Source organism: Gobio gobio (assembly GCF_949357685.1).
Source record: "Gobio gobio genome assembly, chromosome: 5".
In the NCBI taxonomy this organism is placed as follows: Eukaryota; Metazoa; Chordata; class Actinopteri; order Cypriniformes; family Gobionidae; genus Gobio; species Gobio gobio.
The window spans coordinates 26211797-26230499 of NC_137101.1; the positions used below are offsets into that span (position 1 = coordinate 26211797).

An 18703-nucleotide genomic window follows, 5' to 3' on the forward strand; every position below is an offset into this window, starting at 1 on the left:
TTATTCGTTTGAAAGAAGAATGTCATATAGGGCTGGGCGATATATCGCATGACATTGTTAGGATTATCGCATTAATTATCGCGGACGTATCGTCTGCGATAATTAATGCGATATGGCTCAGCTTGTCAGTGAACTACGGCTCTGTGTCGTAAATGCCGCTCTATCTGAAAGCAGGTGATGGCGATTTACTACTAATCAAGGAACCGGCTTTACTGACGAGATGCGCCTAACAATGTCATGCGATATATCGCCCAGCCCTAATGTCATATACACAAAGGATGACTTGAGGGTGAGTAAATCATGGGCTAATTTTCATTTTTGGGTGAACTATCCCTTTAAGGCCCATTCACACCACAGATGATAAATATAATGTTTTAATAATCATACTAATTCTATGAAAATAGAGTCTACAACATAACAGCTATAACAATGAAGACAGAGGAATGATTTTTTTTCAGCGGATAAACGATAAAAACATTCACAGCCAATCAGAATCCACCGGCTTTAAAGAGCTTAAGCATTTAAAGCTTCAAGCGACATAACTGCAGCATGTGCTCACAATAAACAGAATGTTCTCATCCGTTGGTGGGGATGCTAATATAGTTAGCGTTATAGTTGTCTTGGTGTGAACAGGCCTTTAATATCTTGTAGGCATTTGATCAGGAAAGGTCCCAGAGATGTGAATATAATACTGTAATTTATAAACATGGCAAGAGCAAAAGCTACCATGAACCCCTCCTTGAACCTTTAAAGGGTTAGTTCACCCAAAAATGAAAATTCTGTCATTAATTACTTACCCTCATGTCGTTCGACACCCGTCAGACCTCCGTTCATCTTCGGAACAGAAATGAAGATATTTTAGTTGAAATCTGATGGCTCTGAAAGGCCTCCATTGGCTCAATGGTACTCTACACTCTCAAGACCCTTAAAAAGGTACTAAAGACGTCGTTACAAAGTCCATCTCACTACAGTGGTTCTAAAATAACTTTATGAATCGGCGACAATAGTTTTTGTGCGCAAAAAACCCCTAAATAACGACTTACATAGTGATGACGATTTCAAAACAAGGCATCATGAAGCTTCGAAGCGTTATGAATCAGTGAGCCGAATCATGATTCGGATCGCGTGTCAAACCGCCAAACTGCTGAAATTTGGCGATTCAAACCGCTGAATCGACTCGCTGATTCATAACGCCTCAAAGCTTCATGATGCCTTGTTTTGAAATCGTCATCACTATGCAAGTCGTTATTTAGGGTTTTTTTGCGCACAAAAACTATTGTCGCCGATTCATAAAGTTATTTTAGAACCACTGTAGTGAGATGGACTTTGTAACGACGTCTTTAGTACCTTTTAAGGGTCTTGAGAGTGAACCGTGCCATTGTGCCAATGGAGGCCTTTCAGAGCCATCAGATTTCAACTAAAATTAATTTCTGTTCCGAAGATGAACGGAGGTCTGACAGGTGTCGAACGACATGAGGGAAAGTAATTAATGACAGAATTTTTATTTTTGGGTGAACTAACCCTTTAAGCCATTGCACTGTATAACTGAAAGAATGCTTTTGGATATTCTAGTGGATAATAATATTACTACTAATTTTACTACTAATAACAATATACAACATTAAGGATTGATGAGATGCTGGGTACATAAATATTAATCACGTTGCCAGCCTTCGCTCAAACTGATTTGCTCAAATCAAAACAGGGACGGTAATAGATGAGCGCGCCAGCCAATGAGATTGCCGTTTGCGCATTAGCTCTGCCCACTACTGGAGAAACCGGTATATCTTCTGCTTGTTCTTAAAAGCTGAATAATTCCAAATGAACTAGAAAATACAACTATCGTCTACGTTGCGTCGCGAGTCGTGCGCCTCCACACTAGTGTTTACGGTGTGTCAAATACAGGTCCAATGCGCTGAATTAAAAATAGTACAGATCACTTGACATAGCGAAACTCTCAAGTGCTCAGTCAGAGTGTTCAGAGAGTAAAGATATATCTATGCTAAACTTATACTAAGCCTCTAACACACACACGGGCGAGTAAAATCTAAGAATTTATTAGCCAATGGCTAGTGATAGACATTATTTAGTTGCCCAGAGTGCAGATTTAGTTGCATATGCGAGTGATTTACTACATTTACCACCCAATCAGCAAATAAACCATCTAAACACTGACCCATTGGTCTTAAACATCAAAATATGTTGATTAATTATTACGTCCTTTAAATAAATGATGGCTTCGTGTATACATATATATGCATGCACAAACTGACCTGTTCACCTCACATGGTTCCTGCACTTCATACACTCCTGTGTCTACATCCTGGTTGGAATAGACCCAGGGCAGGTTCATGTACTCTGGAATCTCCTCGTATAATGGGACGTTCTCGTATTCCACCCCACAGTCAGTCTCACTGTCACCTTGAGCTTCATCCTCATCCCCAGGGGTGACCTGAGTAGTGGGTGCGGCTTTATGATCCTCGTATTCCGCATCAGTACGAGTGCAATCCAGGGACTGTCCACTGCGAAGCAACTTCGGAAGCAACCGCGCGCACACGCGCAACTCTAGAAGTTTCCGCAAGCTACGCCGCGTTTGATCGGTCCGCACCAACGGCTCGGAAGATTCGGATCCAGTGTCCACTCGCTGAAGATCTGCAGAGGAAAACGACTTTGCCCTCTGTTTGACGAAAAAAGTTCCCACACCTCCAGCATGTGGTTGGCTGTTACTGCGAGTCGGCTGGTTTTTACCGAAGAGAGGGATGCTCGGCAGGGCGACTCGCCATGAAGGTTTCTCCTGAGGAGGTGCCGGGAGTTCTCCGAATACGGGAGGACTGGAGTTAGGAAGCGGAGGGGGGGTGTGCGTTAGCGGAGACGTGTTTTGCTTCCGCAATACAACAGATGCGGGAAGACTGTTTCGTTGGGGCTTTTTAGGCATGACTTTCGGCGACCTTTTCTCGCCATCCAAAGACGGTTTGCTTAAAGCTGCAACTTGTGAGCCACAGCTGAGCTTAATCTGTTTAGGAAGACTCCGAGTTAATGGGTATCGAGCAAAATCTCCATATGCTCCATCATCTTCATCTTCATCATCGCTTTGTACCTCCTCATCTTGACTCCCAACCAAGGAATCTTGAAGATCTGAGTGGCAATGCAAAAGCAAGTTGTCCACTGACGTTGAGGCCTTGCACAAGGAATCAACCATTTGTGGGAGGGATTTCTGTCGAGGTGGCGGAGCTGGAGGTTGTGACCCCTCCTCCGCAGCTGTGCTCATGGAAGCTAGAGTTACACCATTTGTTGGAACCGAATAATGGGTGGATTCTAGATCAGGAAGCATGTCTTCAGTATGTGCACTGTGAAAAGAGTCTACTTTGTGCAAAGAATCAGTGTTGGTTGAGGAGCCAGTGTCTGTATTATCCATGTTCTCATTAGGGGAACATAAATTTAGAGGTGTGTCAGTGTAGGCGTGACTGGGTGAAGTGTTTTCGGGATTTTCTAGTAATTTGTCCGTCTGAATGCGTTCAGAAGTCTCTGTAGGTATATCCGCTTGAGTGTCTGAAGGTGCAATTTCCACAACATTCTGCCTAAGAAGTGCCCTCCGAGGGCGTCGTGGATGGGGTACAGGGAGTGGCTTGCTGGGAGGTGCAGGGTAACCAACATTGTCACTGACGCAAGAGCCAAAAATGGAGTTCCCGGTTTGTTTCTCCTCTGCAGAACGTTCCTGTAGGGGTTCTGTAGGACTGTGTCTTGGGATCTGGATAGAAATTTGTATTTGTGTACCTGTCTGGTCCTTTTCTACTGTGGAAGAGTTTGTTTCTTCCTGTGCCTCTGTGGAAGTGTGGAATGAGTCTGTGGGAGCATGCATTTGTTCCCGTTCAGATTGGGAAGCATTTTCCCATGTGTCATTGTAAAACAACTGTTCTTTTGGGCTGTCGCCCTCTTTAAAAACACCTACCTCTGCTGTTCCACATATTTCCTTAGAATCCTCTGATTTGCTGTTACCTAGGTGATGACCTTGAGTACATGGTGGTATAATGTAATGTGACAGGTGTGAGGGTAGTAGAGCAGGACCCCCATTTTTGGAGACTGGGGGGTGCTGGTTCTTGCATGAATCTTGTCTTGGCTGGAGAGGTTTCTGTGGGCCTTTAGGAAGGCATGGTTTGGGGGCGACAGCAGGTTTTCCTCTCTTGTGCGCAGTGGGTGAGGGTGACGGCAGCAGGATCTCTGGTTTTGGGGCGATGGGGGGAGGTGATGGTTTCTGCGACTGAACCAGCTTGGGTTTGGGGGCGACCGGTGGTTTCTTCATTCCTACATAAACTCACACAGAGAAGGAAGAGGGGGGACTATATGAATTCCATGAATAGACTTGCACACCACATACACACAGCTGAACATGATGGGTCACGACTGAGGTCAACGTAGCTTTGAAACCAATACCAGCATACATGTGCACATCAAAACTAGTTTTGATTTATAGGATTCTTTGCTTTTAGGATTGTGTGAAATCCTGTAAGTGAAGGTCCAATATGTGTCATTATCAGTCTCAATAATGCTGAATAGCATATTCTTGTACAGCATTCTTAAAACAGTGGCTTCAAAATACTTGAGCGTTATGTTTAGACCATCATAGTGCATTATCAAAAAAAATGTCACAGATTCTTGAAAATCAAAACGGCATGAAAGACATGAAAATATAAGAGTTTACGTATCAAGAAATTATTTACTTTTTTAACACTTGTAATTTTCTCCCAAGCCAATGTAAAGTTGTTGAACTTAATTGCAGGTGAAATTATAGAAGGATGGCTTTGATATTGCCCGATTTATAACTGTCCTCTTAATATATCTTACAATATTAGATATGGACACTGTTGTGCAAACTTTACAAAGGAGGTGTATATTTACAATGAATCTTTAACTTCTGTGATGACATAGATTTCATTCATATTTATCTTTGGTTTATACAATATATTCTTTATGAATCATTCAGTTACAGACAAAAAAGTGGAAATGTTGCTATGCTCAAAAACGAATGGCAGGTGTAGGGTATATTCTGTTCAATATCTCAAGGGTATCAGTGTGGTAAACACTTCAATTTCCTACAAAATGCAGTTACTACCATTTGTGTCACTTTGTTACGGCCATAAAAACGGGAGGAAACTATGGTAACTATAGAAAAGTTTTCTACAGAAAAGTGTTCTATTATAGTTGAATATTTAGATTTCAGACCTCTCCTTAAATGTCACAATTAGAAAAAGACTTCGTGTTGACTTCGCTGAATTCACTTAGCGCTTTCGGAGGAGAGAGGAAAAAAGCAGTTTGTTGATGCTCTCTTGAGGAAATGTGGTCTTCCCATTCCAAGGGAAGCAATCCAAGACTAATCCCGGAGGCGCCCTCCTCCTACTCCGCTCATTCTTTTCTCTGATCCGGAGCTCGTGCTTCAGTTCGGAGCGTCTTGCGGGCCCGTGCTCGAGCTCCGGATCAGAGAACAGATAGAGCTCGCGCTGGAGTCCCAGCTTTCACATCATCAGCACGCGAGACGGAGTCATCAGGCGGATGTTCTGCGGTAGAGTTCCTTACAGCAGTGGAAAGAAAAATCACGGGACTTTTCTTTATTCTCTCTGGTTATAGCCTCCATAACAGTGTCCATATCGATTGAAGCGAACAAAGAAAAAAGTAAACTCGCCCCAAAATGGTTATCAGTGTGATAACCGAACGAACGGGGAAAGGAAATAAAGCAAAGTTGAAACAAAAGATTGAAGTCAAATCAAAGTATCCCGTGCGGCTTCCATATATATGCCTGCATGAGGGGGAAAAACCTGGATAATACTGAATATCCATTCAGGTTTCAGCTTTTGCGAATAACGTGCGGTGAAAAAAAAACATGCCAAAGTAAATCACAACCACAACATCGTTCCTTACCCTCGTCATCCAGGAATTGCTTCTTTTGGGTAATTTGTCCCGTTAGCACAAGATTAGCCTCTAACAGAGAATAGGAGCACTGAAGCTGCGACTTCATTAAAGTCCCACCGGTTGCAACACTTGGAAATATTCTAATGAACCCGTTACACATTGCAACATGTTACCACAAATGCCCAACATTTCAGACTTCCCTATCTAGAATGCTTGTTGAACAGAAGTAGCTGGTGTTTATTCATCCAGGAAACTAACCTGTACTCATGATCCCCAAACGACTCTCTTTACTCCATGAATGAGCTGCATTCAGCACAGTTCCTTCAGATTCAGCTCTTTTCTTCTAGCAGGAGCCATTGTAAGTCCAAGAGGGAAAGACAGCTCGATACCTTCAAAAGATCTTCCAGACTCTTTGTATTTCTAATGAGTCGGAATGAGTTCCATGCTTTCCATGGTTTTTGCCACCGCTTTTGTAAAGCTGGAACGGCGAAGTCCAGTCAAAGAGTTCAATAAAAACTTCCATTATCCGCCGCTAGAGGCGATCTAACTGTTGGAGTATCCGATTCATTTAACGAGTTGGTTCAATGAACCGAACGAATGTTTACAACAAACCGATTCAGTTATTCATTTCATCAACAGTGACATGTGTTTTCATAAATGTGATTTCGAACATCGTAGAAACGATTATTTATATGGCATAATTATCACACAGTCTGATTATGCCACACAAATAATGGTTTCTACGATACACGAAAACCGACGTAAACACATTGTTTGGACTTCCATATTATTGGCCACATTATAATTTCATGCTAGTGCTCCTTACAAATAAGGAAATGCGTATTTCACAACCACAACAACCGACTATGGTAACTGTTTTAGCAACGTGACCATTTTTATTTACAGCAGCTCATTAATACTTAATATTAATTTCTAAAATTAACCGATTTCAAGGCATAGTGCGATTCAGTTTCACAGATTCATTCAAAGGATCCGATTCCAAAGAACAATTCTATTGCGAATCGAACATCCACTTCTTGAGAGTTATGAATAGAAAGATGGTCTTAATGCAGTTTGTGGCAAGAATAAAAAGTAGATGTAGTAGGATATATGACATGTTAAAGTTAAAACATACAAAAATGTATTATTATTCATGAACATGAAATTAGTAGGTTATACATCCATCAAACTGCATTCACAGTAGGCTACTTAATATCTTATAATATTTATAATAATATACATAGTATTCTAATTACTCCTGACTGCACAACAGGTTATTTTTAAATTACTTTTTAAAAATGGAAAATCTGTATATTTAATAACATGTTGTAACGCTAATGTACAGTATAACGATACACACACATAAATAGTATAGATAAAATTTAAATAAACAAAGAAAACTAAATAAATAAATGGTAATCACACATACATTGTATTGTTGCATTGCATTGCAAATTGTTTTTCAGAAAATCTAAAAAAAGAAAAGAAATTATTAATTAAAATATAAGGGCTTTCGAGAAATGTCTTTGAACCACTACATTTTGTCTAATAATATTTTCCTCATACTGGTCTGGAAGTAACAATTAATGTTGTAAAATCATGTTCTTATAGGGATAGTTCACCCAAAAATAAATATTCTGTCATCATTTACTCACCCTCAAGTTGCTCCAAACCTGTATGAGTTTCTTTCTTCTGTTGAACACAAAAGAAGATATTTTGTAGAATGTTGGTAACCAAACAGTTGACGGTAGCCATTGACTTCCATAGTATTTTTTTCCCATACTATGGAAGTCTATGGCCACCATCAACTGGTTACATATATTCTTCATAATATCTTTTTTGTTCAGGAGAACAAAGAAACTCATACAGTTTTGGAACAACTATGGGTGAGTAAATGATAACATTTTCATGTTTGGGTGAACTATCCTTTTTAAACAACGAAGTAAATCATGACCAACAGCCCAGTAGCTGTCGGTATGTAGACCTACATATTTTGCGAACCGCCGTCAAATAGAAGAAGAAGAAGAGCTATGAATCATGGGAATTGTAGTTCAAGTCATGGCGTGTCTCTGCGCATTCAGCAGAAGCTACACAGTTCTCTCCTGTAATTCATATCGACTACCATCCCAGCATGCGCAACTGATGAACATATATGGCGGAGAGCTATGACTGAGGATTTTGATGAAGAAGTTGTGTTCGAGGTAAGTCTCTGGTCCAGACACACACAACAGCTGCTCAAATATCTGTGATAGATGTGCAGTTAGCAGCCTGCACTTAGCACGTAAAACACTCCTCCCTATGCACCTCTACAATGACTTGGAGCTGCTTATTAAGCACTTTGGGTTTAATTAAATGTAAACCGCATTGCAAAGTATGTCTGCCTCCTTTTTTCACACAATATACAACGTGTTAGGAGACGTAAATCTAGTATGAACAGGGTCAGAGACTGTAAAACATTGTGAGCTGACTACTTTAGATAGCATTTCTGGGCAGCATCATAGGCGCGTCAAGCACTAGGTTGCAATGTTGTCTAGGTAGGCAGGTCACTAGATTTTGATACCTTATGACGCCTAAAAATATTATCTAGGTTGGCAGTTCTATAAGGTTTTAGATATTGTCCAGTAATGCTGTCTAGAAAGGCAGCCAATTAGTTTGTGTGACTAAAATGCCCCCAAAATGCGTTTTATGCCGGTAGCTCATTAGGTTTTGGTACTCTCTATGTAGGTGTTTTGAGATTAGATGTCCAAAATACACGGTTTAGATAGGTACCTTACTAGGTTTTGAGACACAGCCAGAGTGTAAATGTAGACAGTTTCTGTTTGTCTGTCTCTGTGGTCTGTTTTATTTTATTCTCTTTCAATTGAATTAAACGCATCAAAGCATGTGTGTTGCCCTGCTCCGCCTATAGGAGTCAAGAGTCGGGATGTCAGATCAACATCACCAGGGAAACCATGCTGTCATATGCATTGATCTAGATTAGACCTATGTTCATTTAATCTGTGGCAATGGTTATAATTAATTATAGTAGAGAAAATCAGTCGCAAGGAAAAATTATGGAGTAAGACTGTAACTATTAGTTTTTTTCCTGGAACAACTACTTACAGTTATGTTTTACCCATTAAAAAATACTTGAAAGATTTCAATGAAGAGCACATTTTTAGATGACAAATATGGTTTTTCATCAGCCAATATTGATATATAGAGCAGGTTAGCCAGCCTGATATAATGCAAATGCATACACAATTGCAAATAAGATGTAGACAAAAATGCTGAAATAAAATGATCACCTGTTGTACACTATATTTATTCATTATTAATTGAAAAAAAATATATATATATATAATGGAGTTGACATTAAAAATGCCTTTTAAAAGAAAAATATATGTGTGTGTATATATATATAATGTGTTTTAGAAAATATAAGGCGTCTCTACTTTGTCAATTCTTTCACTGTTTTTTTTGTGTACCATAAATGTGTCCTATGATGTGACATAAAAATAAAAACATTTAATAATATTCTAATAGCATGAGAGAGATTTATATTAATTGTTAGACACGTATTTTCATATAGTGTTAAATTATGAATGACATTATTTTGTCCTCATGACTTCTTGGACTTTTTTCAAGAAAGAGTAAAATTTTGCTGTCATCCTTTCAAACCTGCTGAAAATTATTACATTTTTACATTAAAATATTTTTTTAATAACTTTTAATATGTCAAAGAAGAAAGAAAGTTTAATTTTGATGCAAACAATATCAACATGTTTTTTTAAACAAAGCAAAAAATTATTTTTATTGACAAAATAAACTGACTCCTTGACAGAGCAAATATTTTTGAAACTTAAACACCACAAAATATATTTGTTTAATGTAGTTTATTTATTTTATTTTGAGCGTCATTTCGATTCAAATTACTTTCTGCATCATTCTCTAGGGGGAAAAAAATACTTTATAAGCAGAAAATGTATTGGAAACAAAATCTTAATGAGAATTTCAATAGTGAATGTAATTTTTTTATTTCATCAAGAAGAAATGTCTGCATGTATTAAAACACATGTGAACGACTGGGAAAAGCTGTGGAAGTTTATTGGTCAGAAGTAGTGGAAATCCTCCTGTTTTGTGTATTTTAGGCAGTTTTTGGCATATGTTGTGCTGGTCAGATTTGGGTTATGCTTTTAAAACATTGTATCTGTTGTATATTGTCAAATACTATCCAGACTTCAAAACAAAAACAGTCTGATTCCGTTTGCTCTCATTTGGTGACCTAAAATCAGGTCTTCCGCCTCAGGCCAGTTTAGCTGCTCTCTCACATCAATAAACACCCGCCAACCGATTCGTCTCACTGCAAATGAGCTTTAGAGCAAAAAGATCCAAAGTTCGTGACGGGTGGCAGGATTTGACCATAATAAGAATATGAGAATTTTAAACCTCTTTAGCAACTCAAATCCAGTGGCAATGGTAAGCAGTGGAAATGAGCCAGTGATTCCGGATCTCTGGTTGGGAATTGGGACCTGTGAGAGTCTCGGATCTACAACCTTCGTCGAGCGATGTTGCGTTTGAGAAGATCTAATAGAGCGAGGGATGTGCGAGAGGTAAGCGAGGAAAAAGGCAGGAAAGGATGTTGTTTCTGGTGTTTCTCATCTGAGAGAGCACAACCCTTAACTTCCTGAGAGAGATATCTGAATCATGACTCCTCTTTCTTTCTTTCTCTCTCCTCCCTTCCTTTGTATCATTTTCACTTATTTGCTCATCAAATTGTTTCTTCTGTGTGGTATTTCTTCCTCATGAAGTAATGCTGCTGCTCTGGACGACATATGTGAACTGAATACCATTGCTGAAATGTTAATTTGTATGTGGGTCAATGACGTGACAAAAAAAAAGTGAAATTAATTTTACATTTTATTACAGAACAGCAAATCTATTGTTGTCAGCATGAAAGGAAAGTTGCGATAGTCTTTTCCTCCCTATTATGATGTATAACCGAGTAAAACTGCTTCTCGAACAAGAAATAAATGTAGGGCGGGACTTAATTTTTTCCATCTGAAAATTATTGGATGGTTGTGGTTTGTTATTGCTGTGATGTCATGTGAGTGACAGGTTGCCCCGCCCTCTCGCCAGTAAACACGTCATCAGAGAAGAGATTTATCTGCAAGAGGGAGGGGGAAGTTATTTTGATTTAATATTATGAAGGCACATGAATTAAAAAACTGTCCATAGATAAATTATTTATAATAAATAATGCAATATTCCATTAAAAAAAAGAACTGTCCATTTTGATTTCATATGATGATGATATCTTTTGTCAAAATGTCAGGGTGGTATAACTGTCCTGTGCTCATGGAAAAAGGCAGAAATTCATCTTTTTAAAAAGTAATGGAACATTTTTAGGTTAAAATATTATTAAAATATGGAAAACTGTTGTCAAATCAAAGTTTGTGTGCAATAACCAACATGCAAAGAATTAAAAAATTTCTGATAACGTATACATGTATGTATGTGGTGTAACTGTCGTGAGATTTCACAGAAGAAAAAGTGCTGAAATTCAAATTATTCTTTATTTTGGCATAACTTATTATTATTTCATAAGAATACTTAGAGTTGAACAAGTTTTACCATTTTATTTTTATTTGTTTTGTTTGATTAAAGATTGTTAATACTAGAAAAACATTTTGTTGGGAAAGTCAGTCTGTTAAAGGCACAATATGTAAATTTTTTTGGATTAAAATATCCAGTAAACACTAGAACAATGTTATATATTTTGAGAAATAAGAGAAATAATCCAGAGAAATAAGCTATTTTAACCAGGACACGGACCGACCGTGTCCGTGCGTTGCCTATCAATGACATCATACCCGCGTTACCCTCGATTTCCTGAAAGGTGAGCAACTGTTTGGATACATTAAACGACAGAAAAGTAACCATTGTTATACAGCTCAACACACTAAGTCTTATTTTTGTAAATATCGTTTTCTTGATTTACCGCGAGTACCATGTTTTGCCATGCCTAATATCGATCTAGCTTACTGCAGTGTGCAACAAATGTCTCATAGTAGCCGCCGAGCGAACGCACAGAGTAGCATTATAACGTAACATTCAACACACTCATATGTATCCAGTATGATAAAACAGCCCTGCTTTACCCCACATATGCATGAGCGGAAGAAGCAGAAGCGTTCATCTGCGGCATAATAAAAGCCCCGCTGCTCTCGAGCCGTGTGTCGCGCTTGTCTCTCATCAGCAATCGCTCCAATGTCCTCGTTCCGCTCCAAAGGCTTTCAGCCCCACCCTGCTTCATACTACAGATTAATAAATCTTTAATATATTAACTCATCCATGAATATGATTTCTGCCCGAATCCCATCGGATTCTTTTCCACCGGCTGTAGAGGTGAAGAGTCAAGACTACAACTCCCATGGTTCTGCAAAATCAAGTCATCAAGATACACCTTTGTTTAGAATCGTTTGTTTGAAGCGACCTCTAGCGGCGAAAATTACATATTGTGCCTTTAACTTACAGCCAACATTCAGAAAGCCATTCTGTCAACATGTGACAAGAAAGCCATAACAGAACATTATATCACTGAGAAGACCCCGGTAATAAATATTTTATTTCAATAAATATTAGGTCAATAAAGTCATATTATCGTACATTTTATGACATGCCAAGGTTAGTTCAGGCAGTCAAATAGAATAACCCCAATAAAACCTCATATTCATGATTCAAAAACAGCTTTTCACCATTAAATGTTTAAAATATTTGGGATGTGTACATTCACATTCAGGGATGTAATGAAAATGTTACTTTTTACTTGTTTGAACATTTGTTGAAAAATTCTTCAGGTTTTTCAGAAACCAAAGTAAAGAAGAGTCTTCCTTTTCGTCATCTTGGACATCCTCGTTTGTCATTTAGAGTTGTGTCTCTCTCACCCCTCCAGAACTCTCCGCTGTTCCAGTACTTGCAGGATCTAGGACACACAGATTTTGAGGCATGTTCTCCCGTTTCTCAGGAGGAGGAGCCAAGCGCTGGTGGAGAGGAGGCACAGTTTCCTCAGGATATCCTCCCGTCCCACAGAGTGAGTATCAGCACTTACCTTTCCAATATGCAAACCGTACAGTAGCAAACTACAATCTCTAAGGACCCTCGTCTGTGTAGTGTTAAATCAAATTGGAAAAATGCACTTTTTTTTTCTAAACTTGAGCTGTGTTGCTTGAACAAACAAATGGATTAGATGCTAATCTGAATACTGTTTCGTAACCCACACAGCTTTTGAAACGCACAATAAAAGATCAAATTAGAAGCAGACTCATCCAATAATGAATATTCTGTATCCAATAAATAATAACAATGATTTTATTTATAATGTTCCAGCTCGTGTTGACTTTATGTTCTGTGGAACACTAAAGAAGTTGTTTAGCAGAATGTTCACCCTGCTCTTTTCCGTCAAATGAAAGCGGATGGGGACAAAAAGTGCAAACAATATAATTTAATAGCGATTTCAGTTTGCATCTTTCGCAAAGTTATTGTATAGCTTCTGAAGACTTTGAATAGTTATAAAACTACATTTATAAGGCTTTTGTGATGTTTCTATTTTTTTTTTTCTCACTGACTCTGAAGACATTCTGAAGTCATACAGGTTCAAAATTGAGTAAATTATGACATCATTTACATTTTTTAGGTGAACTTTGACACTCCCTGAAAGTTGACAGGCAATTTAAGAAAACCATGCATACAGTATTTAATAAAATATGCAGTTAAATTTATCATACAATGTATTTATTTGTTGTTGTTAATTTTCATTCATAACCCAGACTACTACAAATGTAATTGTCATCTTTTGGCATAAGAAACATTTATATGTTCCAAAATGTCCTTGTAAGTCAATAACATTAATATACATAATGATAAAGATTAGATCATTTTATTCAATTTAAAAGTCATATATGTTTCACCAAATTCTTGTAGCTGTCTGGAATAATGTATTTTTTAAAGCAAAAGTCTCAAGGCCAAGAACAATAACTATAATGATAACTATATTAGCATCCACATCAGCAGATGATATTCTGTTTATTATAAGCACGCTGCAGTTTAGTTGTCTGCCGCTTTAAATACTCAAGCTCTTTAAAGCAGGGTGGTTTCTGATTGGCTGTCAATGTTTTTATCATTCATCCCCTGAAAAAATTGCTGTGTAAGGGATTTAAACGATATTGTTCCTCTGTGCCATTATCGTTATAGTTGTGGTGTGGTTTTCATCTATAAATAATTTAAATGCTTACTATTTAAAGATTCAAAATGTCAATTATTTTATACATTTTATTTACAAATAGTGGTACACTTGCACCTGTCTTTCTTTCATATTCACTTTTAACCAGCATCCTAGAGAAAAAAACTAATACTAAAAACTAAAAAAAATAATTTGCAGTCAAAGACATCAAATATTTAGTCAGGAGAAGTAATATTGAAATATGTATATAAAAAATAATTGTAATACCTCAAAATACATATATATATTTTTTGTTGTTTTTAGAAAGTGAAACATACACACTCCCTTGTCTCAGTTAGATAAATAACTTAACTAAGCATGAATAACTGTCATTATTTTTGATTTAGAAAAAAAAAAAAGTGTTACAATTGGATCCTGTCACAACAGCCATCTGTGTGAAACGTTGAAGGCCGGTCACACGGTCACCTCAGGAACGGGAAGTGATGAATGACTGAAGAATTGTCCAGTCTTGTTTGTGAATGTGATAGTTCCACTCAATGTCAATGTGTGTGAACAAATCTCATTCCTTTGGCAGAATAAAATATTGTGTCTGTGCGCGCATAAACACCTTATTTTAGAATTTGTTTGGAAAGTTCACAGAGCGCATCATATTGTCTTAAGTTTACACAGTTCAGGCTGTCCCGGTTTGTGTTCCCAGTCTGCTACGTCACTCACACACACACACACACACACACACACACACACACACACACACACACACACACACACACACAGAGAGTCTCGTTCTATTCTTCTGTTGTCTGACACACACTCAAAGCATCTAGAATGCGAGTCTTACAGCAGTGGAATACTAAAGACATGAAGAAAGAAAAGAAGACAAAACAGTGAAAACCCCTCAGTGTGAGCGTGAATGACCAGTATTTCCCAAAACTACATGCTTGTTCTGAGATTTTATGATATCAAGTCTAAAGTTCATTTAAAAAATCTGTCTTTGTTTCAAATATACAAGGAGATGTTTAGTATGTAGGCTATAATAATGAAAAACCCCAGACATGTGGTTTGTTTGATCATGACCCAGACAGGAATCAATAGTCAGTCTGTGGAATGTTACTCAGCAGGAAATGATAAACATACCAGCATCGGATTTTTAATAAATCTAAATATGAGTCACTTATGCTCAATAAGGTTCCATTTATATGATTTAAAATACAGTATATACACTGATCAGGCATAATATTATGACCACTGACAGATGAAGTGAATAGCACTGATTATCTCTTCATCACGGCACCTGTTCGTGGGTGGGATATATTAGGCAGCAAGTGAACATTTTGTCCTCAAAGTTGATGTGTTAGAAGCAAGAAAAATGGGCAAGCGTAAGGATCTGAGCGAGTGTGGTGTTCCCGGTCTGCAGTGGTCAGTATCTATCAAAAGTGGTCAAAGGAAGGAACAGTGGTGAACCGGTGACAGGGTCATGTGCGGCCAAGGCTCATTGATGCACGAGGGGAGCGAAGGCTGACCCGTGTGGTCCGATCAAACAGACAAGCTACTTTGGCTCAAATTGCTCAAGTGAATGCTGGTTCTGATAGAAAGGTGTCAGAATACACAGTTTGTGCATCACAGTTTGGCTGCATAGCCGCAGACCAGTCAGGGTGCCCATGCTGACCCCTGTCCACCGCCGAAAGCGCCAACTGTGGGCACGTGAGCATCAGAACTGGACCACGGAGAAATGGAAGAAGGTGGCCTGGTCTGAGAAATCACGTTTTCTTTTACATCACGTGGATGGCCGAATGCGTCAATTACCTGGGGAACACATGGCACCAGGATGCACAATGGGAAGAAGGCAAGCCGGCAGAGGCAGTGTGATGCTTTGGGCAATGTTCTGCTTGGAACCTTGGGTCCTGCTATCCATAGAGACAGAGCGACACGCGTCATAATCTGAAGACCACGCCCACCGGGGGGGAAAACAATCGAACGCTCTCCATTGACTTTGCATTGCGTGAAGCGGCATCCTTGACATTTCGGACTTACAACAAAAAACAGAACAATGTCTAAAAGCGGATATGTGACAAAGTGTACAGCAAACAAGCTACGCAAAATCCACAACCAAAAACCCAGACGTTTTTATAAGCTATTGACCAAAAAAACGAGCGTTTAAGGACAAAAAAGTGGATACAGGCCATTGAGACACGTTATATTACACTGAGAAGTACACCTACTAGAGGGGAACGTAATCAGCAACAGGAAATATCATATATAAAACTGACATTTGTATATTTGACTTAACAGTGACAACATATTTACTGCACACATAGGTATACTGAGGCATACTGAGTGTCAGGATCCCAAAATGTACCCATTCTTCCTGCTGAAGCGTCACGTTTTACTGCCTTTAACCACTTTTGTCTCCTTAAACTCTCGTTTTATTTGGGTCGACAGCATATAAAAACTTATTTCTGTGTTTTTTAGCTTGTTTGCTGTACACTTTGTCACATATCAGCTTTTAGACATTGTTCTGTTTTTTTTTTTTTTATAAGTCCGAAATGACAAGGATGCAGCCTCACGCAATGCAAAGTCAATGGAGAGCGTTGGATTGTTTCCCCCCCGGTGTGGGCGTGGCCTAAATACGCTCTGTCTCTATGTGGATGTTACTTTGACAAGTAACACCTACCTAAGCATTGTCGCAAACCATGTACCGTTTCATGGAAACGGTATTCCCTGGTGGCTGTGGCCTCTTTCAGCAGGATAATGCGCCCTGGCACAAAGCAAACGTGGTTCAGGAATGGTTTGAGGAGCACAACAATGAGTTTGAGGTGTGTTGACTTGGCCTTCAAATTCCTCAGATCTCAATCCAATCAAGCATCTGTGGAATGCGCTGAACAAACAAGTCCGATCCATGGAGGCTCCACCTCACAACTTACAGGACTTAAAGGATCTGCTGCTAACATCTTGGTGCCAGATACCACAGCACACCTTCAGGGGTCTAGTGGAGCCCATGCCTCAACAGGTTAGGGCTGTTTGGGCAGCAAAAGCGGGGCAAACACAATATTAGGACTGTGATCATAATGTTATACCTGATCGGTGTATATATATATATATATATAATGTGTGTTTGTGTGTGTTTTATTATATTATTGTCACAGTGATAAATGATGAAACGGAGCATTTCATTAGACAAAAAAAATTTAGTGCAATCTAACATAGTATTCTTTTTTTTTATAAAAGAGTTTTATGTTCTGTGAACGCATTCTTGACAACACAAAGCTTTCTCTCCCATCCATCCAAAGAATTTGAAAATGGTCATTTCTATGACATCACAACCATTTGCTCATTAACATATAACATAATGTTACATATTAACGCTTATGAAGTCTTTAGCAATAAGGTTACATTGGTTTTCTTCAGAAATGTAGTGCTGTATGCATTTATCTGTGTGTTTTTTTGCAGATGAGTGGTGTTTGGAGGCTGGTTGATGCTCTGCGCAGTCTGAGTCCTCTGCATCGAGACAGCGCCACCCGTTGGCAGGAGCAGCAGCTGGTGAGAATGAAGCTCAACTTACACCCTGTCTTTCCTTTAGTAGTGTCGCAGAGTAACAGGACTACGATTGTCTCCGTTATCTCATGCCTTTTGCAGCGTTTTGACAGTGTGTAACGTTACCTGGATTTCAGTCATTTGTAAAATATGCATAAATATCACATAAATATTGGAGGGAAAATAGTTGTTTATGTAGTAAAATATACTTCATTGTATCACTAGCTCTTGAGTCAGAGCTTGTCGGATCTGTGTAACAAAATCAGCCTGTTGTTGACCAATCAAAATGAGCTCAAACCCAGCTCACTAACCAATTAAACTATCCAAAAATCTAGTCCAAATAGGCCACTCCCAAACCTAAAATACATACTCTACAGTGACTTATTATAAATAGTCTGTTTTCATAAGTAAAATCATCTTACCTTAAGACAAACAAAATGCTTTGGTGGTGGGTGGTAATTCCTTATTTTTGCTAAATATATATTTGAAAATGAACTATTTAGTTTTATTTCCATGACCAATGGCATACATGATTGGTTGTGAATGATGCTGTCTTTGTATTTGACATTGATGTTTTTGTTTTATTGTAAAAATTGTTTCCCTTTGAAATAAAAATAAATAAATACAAGAAAATTACTGGGTTTTTTTTAGTTGATGGAAAATGAAAATAATAAAATAAAAGCAATTGGCAGATGTTTAAATATAGATTTAGTCATCTATTTTTAATTAGTTTTCAAACATTTATAAATGACTAATAAAGATTTACAATTACAGCTGATTCCTGTATAACCGCAAAGTGAATTAAAAATGAATGTATTTTTAGTTACCATTTTTTCAAATTAGGTTTTAAATGATTCTTCCAACTCCATAAGATCTGACTGATACTAATCACATTATTTTAATATGAGTCTGAGAAAACCGAGATTCAGAGACTAAGATGTTGTCTTGTTGTGTGTTCCAGTACAGAATCCCAATATTGCTGCCAGCCAGTCGAATGATCCGATAATTAGTTTGATTTGCAGCCGCAGAGAGATTTTGTTCAACTGT

At 38.3% G+C, this 18703-nt stretch overlaps 3 protein-coding genes across 6 annotated transcripts in view; 1 reads left to right on the forward strand and 2 right to left on the reverse strand.

The window, feature by feature from the left end:
• The window catches only part of fgd6 (FYVE, RhoGEF and PH domain containing 6), a 32460-nt gene extending 26045 nt beyond the window's left edge, over window positions 1–6415 (reverse strand). The window contains exons 1-2 of the mRNA XM_079817181.1: window positions 6163–6415; window positions 2274–4302 (exon numbers count right to left, since the gene is read on the reverse strand). Coding sequence (XP_079673307.1) covers window positions 2274–4302; window positions 6163–6172 — 2039 coding nt within the window. The 5' untranslated portion in view covers window positions 6173–6415. The remainder of the gene's footprint in view (window positions 1–2273; window positions 4303–6162) is intronic.
• The window catches only part of taf3 (TAF3 RNA polymerase II, TATA box binding protein (TBP)-associated facto), a 996662-nt gene that overhangs the window by 639748 nt on the left and 338211 nt on the right, over window positions 1–18703 (reverse strand). The window lies entirely within an intron of this gene.
• vezt (vezatin, adherens junctions transmembrane protein) overlaps window positions 7937–18703 on the forward strand; it is a 28841-nt gene continuing 18074 nt past the window's right edge. For 2 of the 4 annotated variants that reach the window (XM_079817186.1, XM_079817188.1), the window contains exons 1-3: window positions 7937–8105; window positions 12839–12976; window positions 17573–17662. In XM_079817186.1, the coding sequence (XP_079673312.1) occupies window positions 8070–8105; window positions 12839–12976; window positions 17573–17662 (264 nt within the window). In that variant the 5' untranslated portion in view covers window positions 7937–8069. Of the gene's footprint in view, window positions 8106–10245; window positions 10497–12838; window positions 12977–17572; window positions 17663–18703 lie in introns of those variants that run through there. The other 2 variants (XM_079817185.1, XM_079817187.1) reach the window with 1 other exon arrangement.